Source organism: Balaenoptera physalus, assembly GCF_965194825.1.
Source record: "Balaenoptera physalus genome assembly, chromosome: 7".
In the NCBI taxonomy this organism is placed as follows: Eukaryota; Metazoa; Chordata; class Mammalia; order Artiodactyla; family Balaenopteridae; genus Balaenoptera; species Balaenoptera physalus.
The window spans coordinates 54,746,663-54,771,559 of record NC_138886.1 but is presented as its reverse complement, the minus strand read 5'-3'; the positions used below and the strand labels follow the sequence as shown (position 1 = coordinate 54,771,559).

The 24,897-nt window shown below is 39.0% G+C and overlaps 1 protein-coding gene across 5 annotated transcripts in view; it reads left to right on the top strand.

Moving 5' to 3' along the window:
* GLIS3 (GLIS family zinc finger 3) overlaps window positions 1-24,897 on the top strand; it is a 507,022-nt gene that overhangs the window by 165,252 nt on the left and 316,873 nt on the right. For 3 of the 5 annotated variants that reach the window (XM_082470893.1, XM_082470894.1, XM_082470895.1), the window contains 2 exons: window positions 15,369-15,576; window positions 21,649-22,768. In XM_082470893.1, the coding sequence (XP_082327019.1) occupies window positions 15,369-15,576; window positions 21,649-22,768 (1,328 nt within the window). The remainder of the gene's footprint in view (window positions 1-15,368; window positions 15,577-21,648; window positions 22,769-24,897) is intronic. The other 2 variants (XM_082470897.1, XM_082470896.1) reach the window with 1 other exon arrangement.

Below are 24,897 nucleotides of genomic sequence, written 5' to 3'. Positions count from 1 at the left end.
AAGTCTACCTTACCTTTATGAAGGTTATGGCCATTTAAACCTTGCTTTTGATGGGCTCACTTCATTTTGGGAAGAAAAATTCTGCGTTTGTGAAAAATGAGAGACACTTGGCTTTTTCAAGGGAGCTGACAGCTATTGGTTTCTCCAGAGAGGATTACTGGTGAAGACAGTTATGAAGAGAACAAGTAACTCTTTTAAATGAACAACATGTTCTTGCTTAAATATTTCCCAGAACAATTCAAAAGAAATATAATACAGGTAAGTTTTGTTATGTTCTCATTGTGAATTATGTTTACAAGAAATAAAAATAGGATTAGAATCATAGAGGAGGAAAAGCTTCTTTGTACTGGTGGCTTATGTTTTACATGTCATGAATTCTAACCATTTATAAAATTATCTGGTTTCTTGCCCCTACTCATGGTTGATTTTTTTTCCTCTTTTTCCATCTAGAGAACTTTGAATTATTTTTATTCATAAGTGAAAAATGTATTACAGCTTTATTTCCTTTTATTAATAGTTCCTTCTTGCCCTTAACCACATCTCTGACTTTTTGGCATGTAAAGTCCAATGAGCTCATGCTTAATCATGTATAAACAACCATCTAATTATATGGTTCTGAATTTTCATTTGACCGACTAAACAAAAATGACACAGAAAAGAGAAACCTGACAACCTCCCTGTCTTTGGATACCTGGCCTTTCTCTCCCTCACTCTCTATTCTTGCATTTAGTAAAATGCGTGTTAAAACTTATCAAAAAATCAGTTTGCATTTGCCAAGTTTCTGAGGTAAAATTGTTCTTTTCAAGGCTACGTGTCAAAAAACAAGTCAGTTAAGCTGAATTATATGTCTTTTTTACAATTTTTTTCGGACTCCATTCTTTCCTCCTCTAGAGGGAGGTGTTACTAGAATTCTTTGTGCTACTGGTGTCAGATGACAGAGCATCCAATATTCATGGGGCAAGATTTCTCAATCTTCATCCCCTTACCTTCTCTACTGAAGTACAATAACAAGGATACCAGTTGCCACATCTTCCCACCCTCCCCCAGACCACTCTGACTAACACATTTTTGAAAGAAGATAGTGGGAAAGTCTTTCCAAACAAAGGTGCTTACTGTGTTTAAAGAGGAAGGAAGAAGTTGTCCATTCCCTTTTCTTCTCATTGGCTTGGTCCTAGAATTCGAACATGGAGCAAAATCTCTTCTGAAATTTGTGATGGTTTCACCATAGCTAGCTTGCTGTGCTTGAAAGCAGAAGACCAAAGAAAAGATAACTCCCTTTATTATTATTTTTTCTGGATTCTTCACAAGATCAGTACCTAGGCGAGTAAGTTTGGTTATCTAGTACCTAATAGCTATAAGAGAGAAGAAAGGAAAGGGATACCTGTGAAGTTTGGTGAAAGTGAGTTATTTTCTCACTAATTCTTCAACCTTAAGATATAACTTGATTTCTCAAAGTACTATGACTCTGAAGCATGCATATCTCTAAGTGCTAAAATTTATGTAATTTTATTAACTTACTATCTAAGTAGGTTTATTTAGAAGCAAATTATATTGACTCCATTTTGAAAATTTAGACTTAGAATGATCTCACTAAGGTGATTGCCTAAACAGTTTTCTTTATTGAAAATATTTTAGCAATACCTTTATAATTTTTCTGCTCATTGTTAAGTAGCTAATATTACCCAGTGATTCACAAGTATTTATGTAATATTTTATTTCAAACTGTAGATTTGTATCAAGGTTCATGTTCCTCTCATTGTGCAAGACGATCATAGTGAGACTTCTGCCTTTCCTTGTTATTTTTGTTTTGTTACGGGTGTTTAGAACAAAGAGAAGAACAAATTCCGGCAGACTTTATACTTTGGTTCAGCTGGAGCAGTCAAAAGAGGAGGTATCTAACCACCAAATCAAGGCCTTTACTTAATTGACCTTTGGAGAACTGGGGAGGAATTTTATTTCTCTCCTTCCCATTTACATTTAAAGCCATAGGAATTGTTTATGTTGCTTATTTATGATTTGTTATTAATTCTCTTCTAAGAATTTATAAATTATTTAGGAAATGTTTTTGATTCAATTAGCATTCAACTTTTTATTCACATTTATTTTCAGCTTTCATATTCAAATTCAGATAAATAATAATACTCCTTAAAAAAAGTATTACTTTAGGGAGAACATGAGCACCACTTTTTTTTTTTAATTGAATGAAAGATTCTTTAAAGTCTATAGTGCTTTACAATTTTCAGAAGTTGTTACATGATTTCATATAATCCCATAATAACCTTTTTCCCCCTACCCCTATGTTGCTCCTCCCCGCTTCCCAGTTCCCACTGGTAACCACTAGTTTGTTCTCTATGTCTGTGAGTCTGCTTCTTTTTTGTTTTATTGACTAGTTTGTTGCATTTTTAGATTACACATGTAAGTAATATCATATAATATTTGTCTTTCTCTGTCTGACTTACTTCACTTAGCATAATGCCTTCCAAGTCTATCCATGTTGCTGCAAATGGTAAAATTTCATTCTTTTTTATGGCTGAGTAGTATTCCATTTTGTTTGTTTGTGTGTGTGTGTGTGTGTGTGTGTGTGTGTACCATATCTTCTTTATCCATTCACCTGATGCTAGACACTTAGGTTGCTTCCATACCTTGGTAGTTGTAAATAGTGCTGCTGTGAACATTGGGGTGCATGTATCTTTTCGAATTAGTGTTTTCTGTGGGGTTTTTTTGGATATATACCCAGGAGTGGAATTGCTGGGTCATATGGTAGTTCTATTTTTAGTTTTTTGGGGAACCTCCGTACTGTTTTCCACAGTGGCTGCACCAATTTACATTCCCACCAACAGTGTAGGAGGGTTCCCTTTTCTCCATATCCTCGCTAACATTTGTTATTTATGTTCTTTTTACCGATAGTCATTCTGATAGGTGTGAGGTGATAGCTCATTGTGGTCTTGATTTGCATTTCCCTGATGATTAGCGATGTTGAGGGTCTTTTCACGTGCCTGTTGGCCATCTGCATTTCCTCTTTGGAAACATATCTATTCAATTCTTCTGTCCATTTTTTGATTCAGGTTGTTTGTTTTTTTAATGTTGGGTTGTATGAGCTGTTTATATATGTTGAATATTAATCCCTTATCAGTCATATCATTTGCAAATATTTTCTCCCATTCAGTATATTGTCTTTTCATTTTGGCGATGGTTTCCTTTGCTGTGCAAAAGCTTTTAAGTTTAATTAGATCCCATTTGTTTATTTTTGCTTTTGTTACCTTTGCTTTAGGAGATGGATCCAAAAAGAATTATAAGCACTACTTTTAATTTAGATTTTTTTCATACTGGCATCAATCTGTATTATGATTGCTTTTTTGTTTTGATGAGAAAGAATTTGGGTTGGAATTGGTGTTCTTTTTTGTTTGACTTAATTTCATTATTATTAATTCAGTTATTGTTGATATAGTGTCTGAATTAGCACCTGTAGGATATAGAGATAAAACAGTCACAATTACTTTAATGCTAACTCATGCCCCAATTATATTTACAGAAGTGCTTAGATTACTCTAGTTCTCTTGTAAGTTCAAAAATGGCATTAAATAAAAGAAACACAGGGAACTTGTACTATGTAGGCCTTAGTCAGATTGTCTCTGTGTTGAGACTTGTGATGTTAAAATTTTTAAAAATATTTTGGTAGTTGGGGTAATGTTATGTAATTTTACACAATGACAAGTTTCAAGTTGCTTGAGCCAAAGGGTAGATATTTCGGCCTTCCAATCTCTCCAGTTTTAATTGAATCTGTAGTGGATGTGACTTACTCTACCAACTCACGTATAAATGAAAGCGTTCTTTAAATTATTTCCTTTAATTGAAAACAAATCAGATTCCAGTACCCTGAAATTTAATCTCAGTCATTGTTGGTTGGAGTACCTAATACCTTGCCAGAGAGACAAGATCCCAGGGTCTTTGTGCAGAGCAGAATATACCAAGAGCTCTTCTGGTTCTTCGTCCAGGTTGATGCTGAGGTGCCTGCTGACCAAGCCTACATGGTCTCTAGAAGTCTGCTCCTTGTGCATTGCTTGGGCACAGAAAGCTTTGCCAGAGCTGGAGAGCTGGGAGGCCCTAGACCTAGAGCCTGGCCTTTGTACATTTGCCATTGCAGACATTCTCTTCATCACTGCCTTCTCTGAGAGCTGCCTCACTACTTGGGGGACTGTCAAACTGATGTTCTTCCCAGACTTTGGGCAATCTCCCTTCTCCTGGCTTTCTCTTCATAGGTACTCAGAGCACCTGGGTAATCTCAGTGGATTTAGGCCTCCCCACAGGACTAGAAGAAAGGACGAAATCAAGCAGTGTCTACTTTTAGCCCTTTTATAATAACTACCCTGAGATAAAGGAGCACAAAATACAAGTAGCAGCTCAACAAATTTTCTTGCATATACCTGGGCTGCTGAATGGACTTTGGAGCCCAGAGTCAAGAATCTAAAGCCTAGAAGCAAAAGATATCTGGTTGATGAGACAGTTGAACAACCTGTATGACTTCTGGATGCAGGAAGCTGGGCATTTTCTGGTTCTTAGAAATATGGGTGACTTAATTTTTAGTATAAGAGAATGTAATCTCCATAACTGCCATTTCTTTGGGTCGGATGCTTCTGGGTATCTCATCTGAACTTGCAAGCCTGTGTAGAATGTGTAACAGAAAAAAATTATGATGTGTATGATGTGTATGTATCTCTTTGGACAGTTCTTCAGAATTACTGTTTGGTGGAAAACAAGTTAGCCTAGTAGCTTTTAGTGATGGCTGTGTAAGTTGTGACTTTTAGATACTAAGAAGTTATCTCTGTTATGAAGGATCGAATGGGATTTTCCCTTGGAACCAGCTCTTAGATCCTAAAAAAAAGTTCCATTGATTTGCATTGACTGCCTTAATTAGACTACTCTCCCTTCATGTCAAGTCATGTGTGTGTGTAGGGAGTAAGGAGAGATGCAGCAAACTAGTAATATTTCCAGCTGTTCAGGAACTTAGAGATAAGGACGTATCAACAGTTGTGTTCACCAGGGATCTCTGTCTTTCTTTCTTCTATATCACAACTCACATTTAAGAGGGAACTTCTCAATTTTATTTGTGTCCTTGAACTATATTTGCCTTAGAAGTCATATTCTTTATTCATTCACCCAACAAGTATTTGTTGAGCACCTCCTCTCTGACAGGGGTCCCAGTCATTGTTCCATGCAATGAGAGGTCTTACCAGTGGGCAGCTTTGCCATTTCTCTTCCAGTCACTGTTTCTGGTTGGCCTACAGGGGAAAAGCAGCTTAGAGAAAACACGATGTTAATTTATGGAGAAGGGTCTGGAATCTAATACTTCTTACAGTCCCTTCAACAACCCTCTTATTTGTTTTCTTTATAAGATAATTTGGGATTACTCTGTCCCTTTTATTCACCTCTGCTCAACCTGGTCCAGGCCTTGTCACAGCATCCTGAGCTCAAAACAACATCTTCCTACCTTGCTCTGCTTTCTTATGTGCTGAAAATACTGAAATTGTCTTCTTCATAGTCCCTCATCACATCACACTCATGCTTAAAAGCCTACTATAGTTCTTTTGGAGGGTCTAGCCTTAGAGGGCCTGTGTAATCTAAGAATGCTTTAATAAGAGCATGAATACCTAAGGCTTATAGAGTACTTACTGTGTGCTGGACACTATTCTAAGTGCTTACATATTTGACCTATTAGTTCTCCAAACAGCCTTATGAAGGTAGGTACAATGATCATCCCCATTTTCTAGGTGAGGAAACAGAGGCACAGAGAGGTTAAGGAACTTGCCCAAGGTCACAGAGCTGGTAAGTGAAGCCATTTTGGCTCTAGCATCTCCATCCTTTACCACTTCCCCATGCTGCCTCCGTATGCCTTCATAGTACATTTCCTCACTTCACTTTGGCAAACTCCCTTTTTGTACCGTTCTCTCCCCTCTGGCCGTTAAAAGGCTCAGATCAAGTTTCACCTCCTCCACCAAGCCTCCTCCAGTTTAACAGATCTTTTTCTTGTTTGAGCTATCTCTTTGCTCAGCATATGGCAACTCAGTTTAAGATTGGGTGTTTCCTCCTGTCAGAATGGCCATCATGAAAAAGAGCACAAATAACAAATGTTGGCGAGGATATGGAGAAAAGGGAACCCTCCTACACTGCTGGTGGGAATGCAAATTGGGGCAGCCACTGTGGAAAACAGTATGGAGTTTCCCCAAAAAACTAAAAATAGAACTACCATATGACCCAGCAATTCCACTCCTGGGTATATATCCAAAAAAACCCCAAAAACACTAATTTGAAAAGATACATGCACCCCAGTGTTCACAGCAGCAGTATTTACAACTGCCAAGGTATGGAAGCAATCTAAGTGCCTAGCATCAGGTGAATGGATAAAGAAGATATGGTACACACACACACACACACACACACACACACACACACACACACACACACACACAATGGAATATTACTCAGCCATAAAAAAGAATGAAATTTTGCCATTTGTGGCAATGTGAATGGACTTGGGGGGCATTATGCTAAATGAAATAGGTGAGACAGAGAAAGACAAATATTGTATGATATCACTTATATGTGGAATATAAAAATACAACAAACTAGTGAATAAAACAAAAAAGAAGCAGGCTCACAGATATAGAGAACAAACTAGTGGTTACCAGTGGGAAGAGGGAAGAGGGGGGCAATATAGGGGTAGGGGAAACAAGGTTAATATGGGATTATATGAAATTATGTGTGTGAAACTTTTAAAAATTGTAAAACACTATAAATTTTAAAGAATCTTTCATTCAATTAAGAAAAAAGATTGGGTGTTTCCTAATTGTTTCATGTGTTGATTAAAACTCTTTACAACTGGTCAGAAGCTCTTTAGGGGAAAACCCAATGGCCTAGGACTCCATTAGTACAGCACAGCACCAAGCCCACAGGTGGTGCTTAATAAATGTGACCTGTTCATGGGCTTTGGGAAACTGAGGCAGTTTTCTCCCATTAAAGTATGCTTCCTTCCTCCTTTTTTTCTCATCCTTTCTTATATTTGTGGAAGTCCTATTTTTATAGGGTAAGTATAATTTCACCTTGAATTCATATATTTTCACAGATTAATCCCATGTGTAAACCTTGATGTAAGCCTACTAAATGAGATGGTAAGCAAGAATTGTTTAACCCATCTGTGTATCCACACTCCCTAGAGTATATACTATAGCACAGAGCGGGGGCACAATAAAAGAATACCTGATCAGTGAGAGATGAATTACTGAACTATGCCAGTACTGGTATTTCAGTTTTTCAGAGTAATGGTTTGCTTATTTAACAAATATATCCACTCTCTTCTCATGGGATTGTTAGAAAATTTGTCGAGGGAAAAGAAGTAAAATGTGCTTACATTTCCTCTTTGGTTTTCTAGGCTAATTGTTGGTGAACTTTATTTAACACTCTTGCTATACTAAGAGCCTCTATGGAGCAAAGCAGCTTTCAGTTAACTTGGCAAATCATTACAAGAGAGAACAGGAGGGTCAGCATAAGCACTCTGTACTAATTAGTTGATAATTGATATACAATAGCTGACTGATGGGACTTTAGAATATAAACTTTGGGAATGCTGTTTAATATATCTTTACATCTTTATGAGGTGGTTTGGAGCTATGTGTTCTTAATAACATGTTATCAGGAGTGCCCAGTGGTGGTTAGCAAGACTGAGACTTCATGTCCAGGAATCCAGGACACTGAGTGGTTCAGAAAGGAATATGATATTTTTTAATCTCTGGGAGTATAAATACGATTCCATTTAATGCAGGGATAAAATAAAAATGAGTAATGCTGGTGATTCCATACTTTGTGGCCAACATTCCTGAATACTGACTAAGGTTAGAAGAGTGTTAGTGTGAAAGTTATATTCTTTCTGGGATAAACTTGGTAGGTTTCCTGAGGGCAGAGTGGTGGGAGATTGCCCAATTCGTGGGAATCTTCATTAATCTGGATTAGGATTTAATCTATTTATTATCTGGGATCAAGTAATTAATTTCGGATTGGAGTTACAAAAATAGCCTTTATATGACCTCCTCCTCCTTTTTAAGCTTGATCTTCTAAATCTTTATCAACCAATTATATAATCCACAATCTTACTCTTAACTTGCTTCCCTAACCGTTGCCTTCTTACTCTGTCATTTACTACCACATGGGCTTCTCCTCATTGTTTGTCCAACTTTTGGTTCATGTACTCCTCCATCCTTTCTCCCCATCTCCATCAGATTAATCTTGGGTGAACTTGGCTTCTAGTGGGATGCACCACTATCTATAGCACAGGGTCCCAGGTGCATGTCAGCAGGCCAGTTATACCAGCATCATCTGGCTTAGTTGGTTTGAAGTGAAGCCTATGAATTTGCATTTTTGAAAAGCTTTCCTGGTGACACTAATGTGCAGCCAGGTTTGGAGCCATTAGTGAATACATAATGTCCAGTTGTTAAATCAGGCCCACCAGGCTGACTAAAGTCCTCTAAGTCTGTCTTCTCCCTTTTTTTCTGGTCAAGCCCCCTCACGCAGGCAACCCTGACTTCTCTTCATTTCCCTAGCACATACCATGCCTCCTCCCTTCTGTTTCCGTGTCTACACCTTACTATTTCCTTCCCATTCATGTGCTCGTTTTTCCTTCATGTTTTACCTCATTGTTTTCTAAAGAGTGTTCTTTAGTATGCCAGTCTTGGATGAGTCATAGGGGAAAAAAACCACCCTAAACAAATATATTTTGCATATTATTTGCTCCTCTGGGAGATTTATTATCAGCATTTGCAATTTTTAAAGGCTCTGAGAAGACCTGTAGTAAAGAGATATGTTTAACTTCGTTATATTAGAGTTTCCCAAAGCTATTTGACTATGGATCTCTCCATGACCCCATCTTATTTGTTATCACTGAACACCTTTGGACTTCCTGAAGACCTTTGGGAAATGCCTTTTTGGTTAAAATTGTTCTTCAGTGAATTATCTGGTAAACAGTGATTTCCACCTTTTTTGAACTCCCGTCTCTATGATTCAGTCTCATGCTTTATTCTGTACAGTCTAGTATCATTATCTGATTGTTCCTAGATGAGTGCATCTTATCTCTACAGAGCTGTAAGCTCCATGGAAGCAGGATGCTCTACTCAGTAGTCCTTACCTCTCATAAGTTTTGTGCAGTTTCGAGCATTTGTAACATACACTAAATTTAAATGCTTTGCCCCTGAATAAGGAAGCCAGCTATTTCATTCTGATTCTCATCCTTTGGTGTTCTTAGTCATTTACCCTTGCCTTAACTGTATTTCAGAGTAACATACTACACACTCACATGTATTCATGAAGTTGTCACTACTGTATTTCAGCAGTAAAACATTACAAATTTGACAAAACACTATATAGCAAGCCTAGTATGTTTAGTAAGCAAGAATATCTTATTTCCAGTTCTAGGGAGGAGTATGAATGAAAGCTGGGGAGAGTCTAAGAGTAAGATAAGATGGGAGTGAGGAAAGGCCTAAAGTCTGGAGTCCATCGATGGGAGGATAATAACTCTACTGTGTGTTGAGTGGAAGCCCTTGGGTGGGGAGGTATCAGCATACCATCCTTGGTCACTCAGGAAAAGAGGTGCTAGAAATATCAGAAAGGTACCAGAAATGAGTTCTTTAATAAAATATAACTAACATTTATAATGCATTTATTAAGTGCCAGGCCCTAAATATATTGCACATATTAGATCATTTAATCCTCAGAACAACTCAATGAGGAAAGTACTAGTATTAACCCTATTTTAGAGATCAGAACACTGAGGCACAGAAAGCTTGAGTAATTTACCCAAGGTCACCTGGCCATTCAGTGGTGGAGCTAGGGTACAAATCCATGCTTTTAACTATTGTGGTGTGTGCTGTTACCTCTCACTTCTCTTCTTTCTCTGATTTTCTACTTTTCCATCAACCTTCAGTTCCTGGGTGTCCATTGATTTACTATTCCATTCTTTTTTTTTTTTTTAATTTGTTATTTATTTATTTATTTATGGCTGTGTTGGGTCTTCGTTTCTGTGCGAAGGCTTTCTCTAGTTATGGCAAGTGGGGGCCACTCTTCATCGCGGTGCACGGGCCTCTCATTATCGCGGCCTCTCTTGTTGCGGAGCACAGGCTCCAGACGCGCAGGCTCAGTAATTGTGGCTCATGGGCCTAGTTGCTCCGCAGCATGTGGGATCTTCCCAGACCAAGGCTCGAACCCATGTCCCCTGCATTGGCAGGCAGATTCTCAACCACTGTGCCACCAGGGAAGCCCCTACTATTCCATTCTTGAAGTTCCATCTCAGCAAAACCTTTCCTTGAAATGCATGATCCTGGATTTGAAAACAGTTGCTCTAAAGGGTGTTATTGGGATCATTAGTAATATTTGACTATAAATGGTGTATTATGTACTAGTACTATATCATTGCTAAATGTCTTGAATTTGATGATTGTGTTATGATTATGTATTTAGGGGTGAAGGGCATAAAATCTATGGCTTATTATTAAATAGTTCAACAAATTAATGATAATTAAAACAATAATCTTATATATAGAGAGATGGATAGATGGATAGATCAACAGATGGAATTTATCAATTGATAAATTAGATAAAGAGGATTCATGTACTATTCTTACAACTATTCTGTAGGTTTGAAATGTTTTAAAGTGAAAGATTGGGAAGAAAAACCTGATCTTTAGAGATGGTAAAGCATATAATAATATATACTAACCCTTTCAATCCTCATAACAACCCTATGTATTAGGTACTATTACTGTCCTAATATTAGGGACAGGATACTGAGGCACAGAGACTTTTAAGGACCTTGCTCAGTGTTGCACAGCCAGTGGGTGGGTGAGACAGAACTCAAATCCTGATATGCGTTATTTCTGTTTCCAAAACACTCTGCATATGTGTTAGGTTGAACTATATAGAAACTGCTCTTATTTGATCATGTTTGACCTGTAAAGAAAGACATTTCATATGACCCAACCTAGGAGCAGGGATCTCTTTTATATAATGGTTGCTTTGGTATTCCTCTTCATGGGCAGATTGTGGGCTCTGTGGGGGGATGGGACTCTGTCTATCTTGCTCACCGTTGTCTCCAGGGACTGCCCAGCTCATTCATGGTTGGCATTTGATTAGTGTCAGTTGATGAACAATTACAATCAAAAAAAACTTTGATTACTTCTCCCTACCCCCCTCCTGTATGTGTATATATATATATATATATATATATATATATATATATGCTATTTCTGTTCCCCCAATATCTCTGTCATTTTTAGAGGAACCAGTGGATAAACATAAATCATTCTGAAAGTTGCAGCCTCAGCCAGGGTAATTGCAACATAGTCAACTATTTGACTTCAAGAGAACTCTTTCAACTAATGAAGATGTTAATTAAAAACACGCCCCTGCTAAGATGACCTCTCAGTTCAGGAAATGCAAAACGTTTGCGCTCCCCACCAGCATGCAGTGATTTTGGCTAGAATGTATGTAGTACTCAGAATGCCATCCACTCAAATCCTTATTTAAGCAGTAAACACATTTTTAAGAAACACTGTACAGTCTCTAAAAATAAGCAGTATTTCAAAATGAAAACCAGCATACAAGTAGTTGGCACATCTGGTAGTCAGGAAAGTTGTACGGTTTGTTTTCAGGGAATGACAAGCCAAGGAATGTTCAGACTTGGCCAGCTGAAAACTTTTCTTCTATCTGTGATGACACCTGGTTTTGAAAAAATTGGCTCCAGGCTCAAAGCAGAAAGAAATGGGTAGAGAATTAAATAGTATCATTTACTTGTATCTTGTTTTGTGCAAGGAATTATAAAGAACTGTTTTCTTCTTACTTCAAGAAAGAGAATGTAGCAAAAAAAAAAAAGTGATGACAGGCATGAACAATAATAACAACAACAACTACAACAAAAATTGCAGCTAAAATCCATCAAGTACCTACGATGCCCTAGGCAACGTGTGAAGTCCTTTACGTGTGTAATTAATACTAGATGCACAATAACACCTTATGAAGTGGTGTTATTTTTATTCCCATTTTACAGATGAGAACACATAGAGATAAACACAAAAGTTTAAGTAATTTGCCCAAGTCACACAACCTGGGTTGGGGGTTCCCAAGCAGGCTGTCTCCAGAGCCCATACTACAATGCACTACACAATTCTGAGCAGTCTGGAGGTGTTCATTCTGTCCGGCATTATGAAAAAAAATTGGAGTTAGATGGTTGCATTAAGCACAGTGGTTCTTGGTCAAACTGTTATTTGCCTCCCTGTGTGAGAGTGTTGATGCCATTTTACAGAACATTCTTACAGCTGCTCCACAAACATAATGTGTTCCCAAGAAATTTACCATATGGCTTCATGCTAAATGTATGTGATAGTCAAGTCAGAAGCTGTCACTCCTCTATGGTTAGATGAGGCTCAAGTTGACCAGTGAATTTGGGAGTAGGAGGTGTTACAGTGAAAATGATGGAGACACTGGGGAGGGGAGGATTAATGGTTCTTTATTACAGACGGAGAAAATACTGTGAATGTGAGGGTCCAGGGTATAGGGTTACAAGGGCAACCTTGACCAGTGTAAAATTCTAGTCCAGGGAGATGGGTTTATAGTTATTACTCCCACAGCTTTATCTTCCATTCAGACCTAGTTAGCCACACTGTGGAGAAACATCAAAGGATTGACTTAGTTTGAGTCTGTTTTTGAAAAATGGCACTGTTTTAGACGAGAAGACTAGGAGGGCTTCAGTGGAAATAATGTGTCAGTATTTAATAGCATGTATAACTATATTTTATTTTCATTCATTCATTCATTCATTCATTCTTAGCTTCATTGACAGACTTTATTGTGTACTGTATAGGCCCTGGGCTAGGTGCTGAGGAAGCAGTGATACCTCAGACAAGAGCTTTGTCTTTAAAAAGCAATAAAGTATAAACGGATGACAGGCATGTAAACATTTCCGTTCCCTGAAGGTGCTTAGGCAAATGTGTTACGAAAGACTGTGGGGGGATGAAGAGAAGAATTGGTCAGATTTGCCCAGTTGGCAGTGGGGGGAGGGGGAGTCACAGAGAAGATGACCTTTGAATCAAGACCTTGAAGACAGAGGTGCTCCTAGGTAGACAAGTTAGAGTAAGGCTGTACCAAGCAGAGAGAAAAGCAGGAACAAGAAAAGGGTTAAAATAATTTTTTCAGCAATGTTATTGGTATTTATCTATGCTAAGGTGTGCATTATTTTCACATCAGATTATCTCTGAAATATTAACACCATGTACTAGTTTAATGTTCTTACTGGTATATAAAATAATGGTATGACTTATAATATATGGCATCTAAGATTTGATGAAATAATGTATTAATATGCTTTGACACCAAGTAGTATTTGTTGGGTGTGCTGTTCCAGCTGCTAATATGTCTTTGTTTTAGAGGTAGATATTAATACCATTTTATGGTGAAGGAAACAGACATGAAACGAATGAGTTCCTTAGATGAATATGTGACACTGAATTTGACAGAATACCTGACATCTAACGTTGCTTTTAATAGCAGTGGCTGGTAGGGATAGAACCTGGGGATGGAATTCAAGTGTCTTATATACTGGGCTAGGATATGAACCATTACACCGCCTTTATCCAAGGTAAAAAGGGGGTTTGAAAAGCAGATCACATGTAGCTTGTTGGAATTTATAAAGATATTAAGTTTATGATCATTGCACAAAAATGTACCCACTACTCTTGGTGTCAAGATGAAGCCCTGATGGTACAGTGTTATATGAGTTATGAAAACAGAGAGACTATCATCTGTAACTGATCTTTCAAGGCACAAGAAGATGCATCAGACAGAAGCTGCATGGAGAGGGGAAGGTTCCGGTTTGTGTATCTGAAAAAAAAAAAATCAGACGGAAATTTCTTTTGGACCTTTCTTGGATCTTGGAAAGTATCCAAGGAAGAAACTAAGCATCCAGCACCTAAACTTAAGGACACAGGTGCCATGAAAATATACTCTTGTAGACTCTGTTTCTGCTCTGTCAGTAAATCCCTGTGTGATTTACTGACACAAGTCAATTACTACTTGGATTTTAGTTTCCCAGAGGGCTGGACTAGAGAAGGTTTCCTGCTAGTTAAAGATGCTGTGACTCTCCCAGCACTTTGGAGATGTGGTTTCATTGATGAGAGCATTGGTGATTACTCTAAGGTCTTGTTTATCCTTAGCTTGTGGGCTCTTGGAAGAGAATGTTACAAAAGGTGAAGAAGTCATTTTTTTGGCTATTAACCTAATTTTTGAGAAGACAAAATAAAAAATTATACTTCTTAGGGCTAAGGAAAGTTACTGTGATGCTTTTCTACTACTTTGATCCCAAATATATCAACGAGAAAGATGGGGAATTTGGTGAGAAAATTTTAGAGCCTAATTTGCCAGAAAAACCTGAGATCATATTTATTTTGATTTATTTGAAATAGGAACTGAGACTGGACCAGGTAGTTTGCAAAAAATGTTTGAAAAAGTATATCCATGTAAAAAGAATGTCTAGAATGATTCAACCACTATTATTATTTTTTATAAATGAGTCATGGCAGCATTTACCTTTCTCCTCTTTGCTCTTCACGTTTCTGTAACGGCACAGATTCTTGAGGGTTTCTTTTTTTTCCTTTCCCCTCTGGGATATGTACCAAATTTTACTACGTTCGAAGATTGTTACTAATGAAATGAAAAATTTATGTTAAATTTGGTTAACATGCTACTTTTAGAATGAATGTTTTGTTTAGGGTTCTCTCATCTTGATTTTTTAAATAATTGGGTGTATGTCCAATGAAAATATATTAGGATGAAGAGGAAAAATAAAGATTGGAGAGACACAGCCAGTCTATATCCTTTTAAAGAGGCTTTTTGAAAGACCAGACTTGGAATGAAATGAACCAGTTAAACAAGTTTTTTTCAGGAGTGTCAACTTTCCTTGCTGGGTCATTCAAGATATTAGCTATTCTAGAAAAAACATGGTTTGATACAAGTAATCCCATCTACTTACCACCTTAACCCTTTAGGTAAAGAGATGATAAAATATGATTCTTAATATAACTGGACACTTCTATACAGAAGAAGCAAAATGTAAGCATATTTTGTATGAGTGGTGATTATAGAAGGGTTTCTATTGTAGCATTATGGATTTTTCATTGGAATTAGAGAAAGCTTTTTTCTATCACTAATACTGAAAAAAAAAAGATGATCCAAGGACTGTCTCTAAAGATGAGTCCTGATATAAGTGTGCACATATGTGTATTTACTGATTTCTGATATAAGGGACATGAAAGCTAACCTGATTCATTTGTTTTTAGGGGCTCTTGGCTTTGGGCCTCAGTGCAAGTCCATTGGAAAAGGCAGCTGCAACAATCTAGTGGTCACCAGCAGTCCCATGATGGTTCAGCGACTGGGACCCATTTCACCACCAGCAAGCCAGGTCTCTACAGCATGCAACCAGATCAGTCCTAGCTTACAGAGGGCAATGAATGCAGCCAACCTGAATATACCTCCTTCCGATACCAGGTCTCAAATTACTTTTTTTTTCCCCTTCTTATGGTATAATCACACCCATGACTGTTTTTCCTTTCCTTACTGAATGCATGCCTGCACAACACACACACACACACACACACACACACACACACACACACACACACTCAAGCAGCTCTCTTAATTTGAGCTTTGTAGGGGAATGTGTATAAAAACTGTGTGTGCCATAATATCATCTTAATTGGGAAGAATGGTTTAATACCGGCTGTCTTACAGTGTGAGTGAAATTAAGGCCCACTTTGAGATTTTCGGGCCTCTGTGACTAAGTACCAGTGTGTTAATCTGTTGATTCCTGGTGAAGCAGGTCATATCATGGCCTAGAAAGATAAGATGTTCCATGCACATCCACCTTAGCTGCTCGTTTTTCAGTGTATATGTTGCAGCATCCTAAGGCTGCTTTACAGTTGTTTTGTCCGTCCATCCATACATTCACCCATCTAACCAAGTATCTTAAATATTTATGGTCCTGCATAATACAATAGTTGAAGTTTAGGGAGATAGTTGAAAAAGTAAAGATAGAAATTATGAATTTCAAGACTTTATGATGCGTCTAGGAAGACATACTTTCGTGTGTGAGTTACATAACATTTCAACACAATGTCTGATTAGGTGCTGGAATAAGTAGGTCCAATAAATGCTATACATCTATCTCCATGGGAGATAATTGAATAGGGAAATTACCTTCTCAGACAAATTTTTATATCTCTTAAGGTTGATATTACAGGGGACATAAAACCAAAATACTGTGTAATGTATAAGGTCTATTTCTATGTTTGAAATGAATTATTTCATCTTCTGTAAGTAGTCTTCTTGGAGAAATACAATCCAAAGTTTTTGCCTTAGTCCCAGATCTGTTGTAACTGTGATTTTGCAAAGGAATTGGACCTCTCTTCCGTGGACCTCTGTTCCTCTTCTTGGGGGACTGGAATCTGCTGAGATGCCTTGTAGTTCTGGGTTCTGTTTCTTCCTCTTCTTCCTCCCCTTCCTTTTTCTTTTCCTCTTATCCCCCTTTCCCCCTCTTGTGTCTCTGCACTGTCCTCCTAGCTGCTATTCGAGAATCTGAAATCACAGTTCCTGGATCATTTTTTATGCCAATTTTTTCACGAGATGGAAACTTGTTTTTCACCTGAGATTTTTTTTGTGATGGGAAGCTGCTCCTGTCATTTTCCTATTGATGATTATGCCTTGAGGGACTCTTCAGACTTGCTGAGTATTGCATGTAAAATTAACTGTACTTGTGGGGTAGGTGTCATTGGGAAGCCTGCAGCTTCCTGTCTGTGGCAAGTCCAGCCCATGCCTTGAAGGCAGAGAGTCATAATTAATGGAGAAACTGAAGGTAGGCAGGGCACAGGCTGCTCCAGCCATGCATGTATCTAGTGCAGTCCCTTTCATGGGTCGGGCAGGGAAGGGTCATTATCTCATTGTTTTCTGGCATATTTGATTCCTTAGCATAAATTTTTATCCTTAAAAGATAATATCTTAGAGACGCATTGACATATATGTTTTGACTATGTATTCTGTGAGTCCTTCTAGGGAAATAATTTTTTGCAGGATGAGCAAAGAAACAGGAGTTGGGAAGTGGCTTGGTGAAATATCGAATTTACTTTTAGCAATTTGGAAAGGTCACATTTATTTGTGATACTTAAATTGGTTTGTGTGTTCCGTAAGAGGCGAGATAGGACAGGAGGCAACAGTTCAGCTTGAAGGCATTTTGCTATCTAGAGATGAAGAGAAGATGGAGAGAGAATCAGCTTTGTATATTGGGGGCATGCCCAGGGGGAGGGGGAGGTGGGGTGGGGAGCTTGATGGGGACATAACTGTTCAGTCTGAGTGATGGCCACCCTATAAAAAGCTGTAAATTTTATTGTTTTTTCCTGATTATCTATGTAATTCTTACTCATTGTAGAAAATGTGGAAAACATGGACAAGCACAAGACACAGTATATGATAGTCATCCTGAATCCTACCACTCACGGGCAACCCTGGGTGGAATTTTGATATATATCCTTCTAGCTGTAGGTAAACATATACATCATAAGCATAGGTTTCCCTTTCCATCACCTTATCTATAATGATCTACATAGTATTATATTTACTCTTTTCATTAATATAAACACTTTCCTTTGTAATAACCTTTTGTGGTAGAAATATATTTAGCATCATATAATGACTTCTTCTTGCCCAAGATTCCATTTTATTAAAAAGTATATAAATAAAACTATAATTTTTATCAGTATCTTATTACTGGGCATTTGTTTCCCTTTATTTCATTATTGTAAGTGATACTTTTTTTTTTTTTTTTTTTAAATTTATTTATTTATTTATTTATTTATTTATTTATTTTTGGCTGTGTTGGGTCTTCGTTTCTGTGCGAGGGCTTTCTTTGGTTGTGGCGAGCGGGGGCCACTCTTCATCGCGGTCGCGGGCCTCTCACTGTCGCGGCCTCTCTTGTTGCGGAGCACAGGCTCCAGACGCGCAGGCCCAGTAGTTGTGGCTCACGGGCCCAGTTGCTCCGCGGCATGTGGGATCTTCCCAGACCAGGGCTCGAACCCGTGTCCCCTGCATTGGCAGGCAGATTCTCAACCACTGTGCCACCAGGGAAGCCCTGTAAGTGATACTTTATTGGATCAATTCTGTAACTCTTTTGTTGCACATCTCTTTTTCATGACATATATATACATATATATATGTATACATATATATGTAGTCATTCTCTTAAGCATCATTTTGAGGAATTCCTTGTCATATATGCATTAGTATTTCTTTTGAGCTTGGCGTTGAACCAAGCAATTCAGCTTGGTCATTACACCTCTTACGGCCCCATGAGAGTTACTGAACTCTTGCTTCACCAGCTACCCTAACCTATCTCACTGTTGGTTTCTGAGTTTTTCATATTGCTTTTATTTTGTTTGAGTTATCTTTCTTTCACATATAGCTTCAAATTAACCAGTCACCAGAAATAATATGCTTAGGATTAGATGAACATATGGAAATGGAGATTTCTCTAAGTATGGTGATAGAACCACAGCTCTTTGTCACTTTCTTTCCCATAGGCTTGGTGTGGGTAGCAGCAGGGATTATAGGCAAGAGTTCTTTGCAATCTTTCACAGTCATTCAACATATTGTTTCATAAAGAGAACAGAAAATGTGTGTTCCAGTTGTAGCTCGTGTGACTTTAAGCCTCGTACACCAGGTCTTTTAATCAAGCAGAGCAGCATGGACCACGTGTGGGGTATGTTGTGAGGAAAACAGTGGAGGATGTATGTCATCCAGCTACGTGACTGCCTATCAAATGCTGCTTTATTTGTACTTCTTTAAGGAGTTTTGGTCCTTTTTTTGGTGTCACTGGGAGGAATTTCACAGAACCTTGGTTTTATTCTCTGTAAAACAGAGGTTATTTAAACAATCCAATTTACTTACTTCACAGGCTGTATTAAATGAAATAATACAAAGGGAAAATACTTCATAAGTTAAAAATGATGGTTATCATTATATTGATTGATTACTCACCTTAATCAACATTTTTTGGGAAAACTTTAACACTCTGGTGGGTACTGGCGGAGATAAAAATGACCCCCTTTTTTGGAGGACTTTGAATTTTATTGAGGAAGATAACACCCACAGATGCTTGAAGTTAGCTATGTTTAAGGCTCAGTACAGACAGTATATAATTTTTCTGGAAAGAGGACTTTTACTGAGAGCTACTATCTTTGGAGCAGGTTTCATGGATTAGAACTTTGAAATATTATTAAAAGATCTGGGTAATTGCTCAGAAGGGAGGTGGGCTGCTAGGCAAAGGCCATTTGTTGGAAATTTTGTTCTTATTAGGTGTTTAAGATAGAAGAAAGAGTTCTCCATTCATATAACTGCCTTAGTGAATAGAACATAGAATTTGCTTTCTGAAAAATGTATGATAACTGTCTTAGAAAACTGAGATGTCCAAGGAGTTAAGGAATGTGCCTGCATGGGGTTATGCTCAAATTTAAATCGAACTATACTTTAGGTGTATTTTGAGAAAAATAAGAAACATCTCTTGACAATGGAACAAATGAACATGTCTCACTCACTATAGGCAGCCCTCAAACCAAATAATATAATTTCAAACGCAAAGTATATACAGATGGGTGAAATACTTTCTGCCTGCTATTCACTGCTTAAAAATCTGAAATCCTCCAGTATGACAGTGACCAGGCAAATGCACCATTTGAGAATGTTATACAAACCATCTCAACCTCAGGGCGTAAAGCAAAGTCAGTTGTCTTTGCCTCATATATGACACGACTACTGATTTGACTTGGGTCAGAAAGCAATTCTGTATCTCCCTGGGGAAGGGACCAAAAGGCCCTTGACATCCTATCACCAGGAGCCTTCAGCTGAGCTCTGCAGGGAGAGCTACAAGCTGCAGGTATGCTGGGAAAATAATTGAAAGTGTCCATGGGGAATTTAAAAACAGATGGTTCAGAAACCACTCTGGGGCTTGCAGAAGGACTTCAGTCCAAATATAAGGATCTGGACAGAGGAAAATAAATCTGTGTCAAGGGCAACTGGACGTAAATTCCTGCTGTGTTTGTCATCGGTAAACATTACTTCGCTCAATGGAAACACCACATCGACAGCGGTGTTATCTACCACCTTATACTGTGCGTTTCGGAGCTGAGATGTTTTCTTGCTAATTTCTCATGCTTGTAGGAAACAGTGTTCCTGGCTTCCATTTTGTGAAAAGAAGTAAGAGGAACAGATGGGATGAGAATGCTTCTATTTTTCCCTCAGTTCTTTTGCAACAGGTTGCTGTATAACAGCTGGAAGTAGTAAATGGGTTCATTCTGGGAAAATAGACATTCTATACAATATTTTATTCTAAATTTTTTGTCAGAAAAACGATCTCTGTAGAAAGCCAGTGCAAGTACATATAAAAAAGTCAGGTTTTTCTGATATACACTATTCTGAGTTGGGAGTACAGTGAATTATGAATTATGTCCAGCCTCTTTGTGACAAATTTTCCATCCAAAGGGCATAGCTTTTCTCTTCAATGATTTTTAAGGCAATGATGTCATAGTAAAGCAAAATGAATTTTAAAGTGGCCAGACTACAAAGCATTCTGTTATTCAGCTAATTGTTGTGACATGTGAGGCATGTTTTTTAAAGGGTAAGAAGGACAGGAGAGGAATTGTTGCAAAAGTGAAGTACTTAAGGCAAATGCTTTGCTCTCAGTCCAAATCTGCTCTGATTCAAGGACAACAGTTCATGGAAGATCCAAAACTAGCAGGTGTGATTAAACCCTGCACAGCCCAAATGCGTAATTCCAAATATGACTTGATTTCAGGCTGTCACTCCCATATATATTACAGCTGTATTTTATATATATTTTATTTCTGGGGCAATTTGATGTTGTGACTGAGTACTTATAGTGTGAATTGCTGTCTTTTATAGAAACATGTAAAATTCCTTAATATCAGTGAAATAAACTTGTGAAATTATTATTAGGTCCCCTGGATGACTTTGAGGATTTACTTTTTTTTTCTTTTCAAATTAAGCATAGGTTTATGTTTTACCTCACCAAGCAGATTTCACTCAAAGGCTGGGACTCTCTTTAGACTTGTGTTCCCTGCGATGCCTATTTGTAGTGTGCTGCACACAGTAGATGCTTAATAAATACTTGTTTATTTGGTTTGCCATAACAAGCTTCAATAATTATTCCTAGGTCTCTAATTTTTTCCCTGTATTAAAAAAAGATATTTAAAAATAAAGCAAGGACTATTTATTATCATTTAAAGTATTAAGATTATTTATAACAATAGATCTTTTTGTTTTATTATTCCAGTGAGCATTAGCTTTTATTGTTCTTCTTGGTAAAATGTTATTTACCTGGAACTAAAAGCCTTGGGTTTTATCTTAGCCAAAGAATGTGTGTTTAGCCGAGAATGTAATTAGGGGAAATACTTAAGGGATTGTCAATGCAATGTTCTTTTAGCTCTTAGGCAATCCATATCCTGCTAAAATGTTTGTCTTTTTTTTTTCCCCCCCGCCTTCTGGCTGCTGTTCCAGGTCCCTTATTTCGCGTGAGTCTTTGGCATCCTCAACTTTGAGTCTGACGGAAAGTCAGTCAGCCTTGAGCGTGAAGCAAGAGTGGTCTCACGGCTACAGGGCTCTCCCTTCGCTCTCCTCCAACCACAGCTCTCAGAATGGCATTGATCTAGGGGACCTCCTCAGCCTTCCTCCTGGGACAGCCATGCCCAGCAACAGTGTCTCTAACTCATTGCCATCCTACCTCTTTGGGATGGAAAATAGCCACTCTCCTTACCCTAGTCCCCGGCACTCCTCGGCCAGGTCCCACTCGGCCCGCTCCAAGAAGAGAGCACTGTCCTTGTCCCCGCTGTCTGATGGCATTGGGATAGACTTCAATACCATCATCCGCACCTCGCCCACGTCCTTGGTCGCCTACATCAACGGGTCGAGGTCTTCCCCGGCCAACATGTCCCCCCAGCCAGAGGTCTATGGGCATTTCCTGGGGGTGCGCGGCAGCTGTATCCCCCAGCCATGCTCGGTGCCAAGCAGCCAGAAGGGCGTGCGGGTGGCCAGCGGCGGCCTGGCTCTTCCAGCCTACGACGAGGACAGCGTGCTGGAGTATGAGCGCATGCAGCAGCTGGAGCACGGCGGCCTGCAGCCCGGCCTGGTCAACAACATGGTGGTGCAGCACGGCCTGCTGGATTCTGACGGCCAGCCGGCGGGCCTGCTAAAGACGGAGCGCCTGGATGACTTCCCGGGCGGCGCCCTGGACTTGCCCCCGGCACCCCCTCTGCCTCCTCTGCCACCTCCGCCCCAAGGCCCCCCGCCTCCCTACCACGCCCACCCGCACCTGCATCACCCAGAGCTCGTCCACCACACCCAAGCGCTGGCCCTGCCTCAGGCCGCCCTGGAGGAGGATGGGGAGATGGAAGACGTTGGGGGCAAGCACTGCTGTCGCTGGATCGACTGCAGCGCCTTGTATGACCAGCAGGAGGAACTTGTGCGGCACATCGAGAAGGTTCACATAGATCAGCGCAAAGGGGAAGACTTCACCTGTTTCTGGGCCGGTTGTCCTCGAAGGTACAAGCCATTCAATGCCCGCTATAAACTGCTGATCCACATGAGAGTCCACTCGGGGGAGAAGCCCAACAAGTGTTCGGTGAGTCTCCTAAAGCCCACCGGGAGTTCATTGAAGGTGTATGTGGTTTTCCAAACGCTGCCACAAGTTAGGTGGCATTTTCTTCTTTTATGGAGTTCGGATGCTGGGGGTCTAGGTATCCATGAGATTTGACTCCTCTTCAGCCTGAGAAAGGGGAAGTTTTCTTTAATTATTAGTGGCTGGGGTGTATCTCCACTTCTAGATTCTCTTCTGCAGATGTACATGATCAGGGGAGGTTCACACTGCCACACTGTCCAAAGTCTTGGAAAATTGATTCCCACCAGGCACCAACTAGAAGTTGCTGAAATGTGCAGGGCAGAGGAACACACACTGCACTACCAGCAAGCTTTAGCTCTTTTCCAAAGTAAATATTCAGTGATTTTCCCTTCCCTCCAATAACTGGGTGAATGTTAGGGTTAGAGGGGTGGTTCTGATATTTGGAAAGGAACTCACACTTAGCAACTTGGCTAGTAAAAATGTTGCTGCATACACCCAGACGCCTGCACACTGCACACTCCAAGGTTGTAAGACTAGTTAATGATTTATAGGCAGCATGAAAACACTCAGGGTTACCACAGGAGCAGAGTCTTACTGGATCTCACTGAACTTTAAGGAGAGGGAGTTTGGTGGAAGATGTATAAGGAGAAAGAACCCAGAGGGGACTGTGTCTTTGGTGTTGAAGGAAGCGGGCATGGTGTCTCTTTCTCCCCACTTCCCCCTTTCACAACATCAATCCTGGAACTATCTCTGTTTCTTGGCAGAATTTACTGTTTTTGAATAATATGACTCTTAAATGGTTGCACAACCATTTCACACCTAACAGAAACCCTCAGAGTTTACAAGCAGGACATCACGCTTGGGATCCCAGGGTGGCTTTGCACAATCTCAGACAGCTCACTTAACTCTTGGAAAAAGAAGAGCATGTGTTTTATATTAGTTTAGATGGACAGGAATATTTCTTTTAGAGTTAAGAATCTGAGAATTTTAGGTATTCCCTGGATATTGAATATGCTACAGGTCACTAAGTGTGTAAAATATATATATCATTTGGAAAAGGAACTTATTTAGATGGTGGTTCCCCCAGCCAGAGTCCCTTCTTTCTGTAGTATGTCTTGATAATAAAGAATCTGGGCCATGTTTACCAGGTTTATGCTTGATTATAGATTGGCCAAGTTGTCGGTTTCATGTAAAAGCAAACCAAACAGGTGATAGTTGTAAGGCAAGTATTAGAAGCGCTTTTTCACCATCCAGTAGGTATTTTTGAAAGAGTTTTAAGAATTTCTGGAGGAATGAAATGGCATTTCTTGTCTTTACATTATGCCCCATGTTATGATTCTTCTTAAGGAAAACTTGAAGCTCATACATTGTAAGAATGCCAGGTTATATGACTGAAAAGAATAATTACATTCCAGCCAACAAAACCTTACTCTGTCAGTAAGGTTCTGCATTAAAAATGCCAGAAAGAGACAAGCAATTGAAGGCAATTCCATTTACTCTGTTTGGAACACACCGGCCTATTGCAGGCAAGAAAGACATTCAGTCTCTGAAGGAAAACAGTCCAGCCTTTTAGTTCTGACTAATCCTGGCTGAAAATAGTTTGCTGGATTTGGCTTTACTGAAATAAACATATAGGCTTGAATTATCCAAAAAAATATTTTTTTTGCATTGCAAAATTAATTTTTGTGCAAAAGGATTTCCCTATTTTCCCACTATCCCCAGATTTTGAAAAGGCATATAACTTTATGAAGTTGACTTTTGCTAAAGTGCATGATAACTATTAAAAATAGAAATACTTCAGTGAAAGAATAAGCTGAGAGGTGAATGTTTGCAGGCGTCTGCATAGCTTTTCATGGTATTATTCAAGATGGGTATGGGAGGTGATTTTTCGCTCTCCCCTAGTCTGCCTACTCCCCATTTCTAGATGAAATCTGTGCAAAATTTAGATTGCTAGATTTAATAGTACATCAAACCTAGACCCACAAAGCATTAAATCACATGTTATAGTGCAAATGTATTGTACAAAACAGTGTTTCTTAGGGGCTGACTAATGCTGCAGTTCTTGCCTTGGGACTGTATATTTTTAGCAGGAATATAAAACATACATATCATGAGCATCGTGTCTTGTGAAA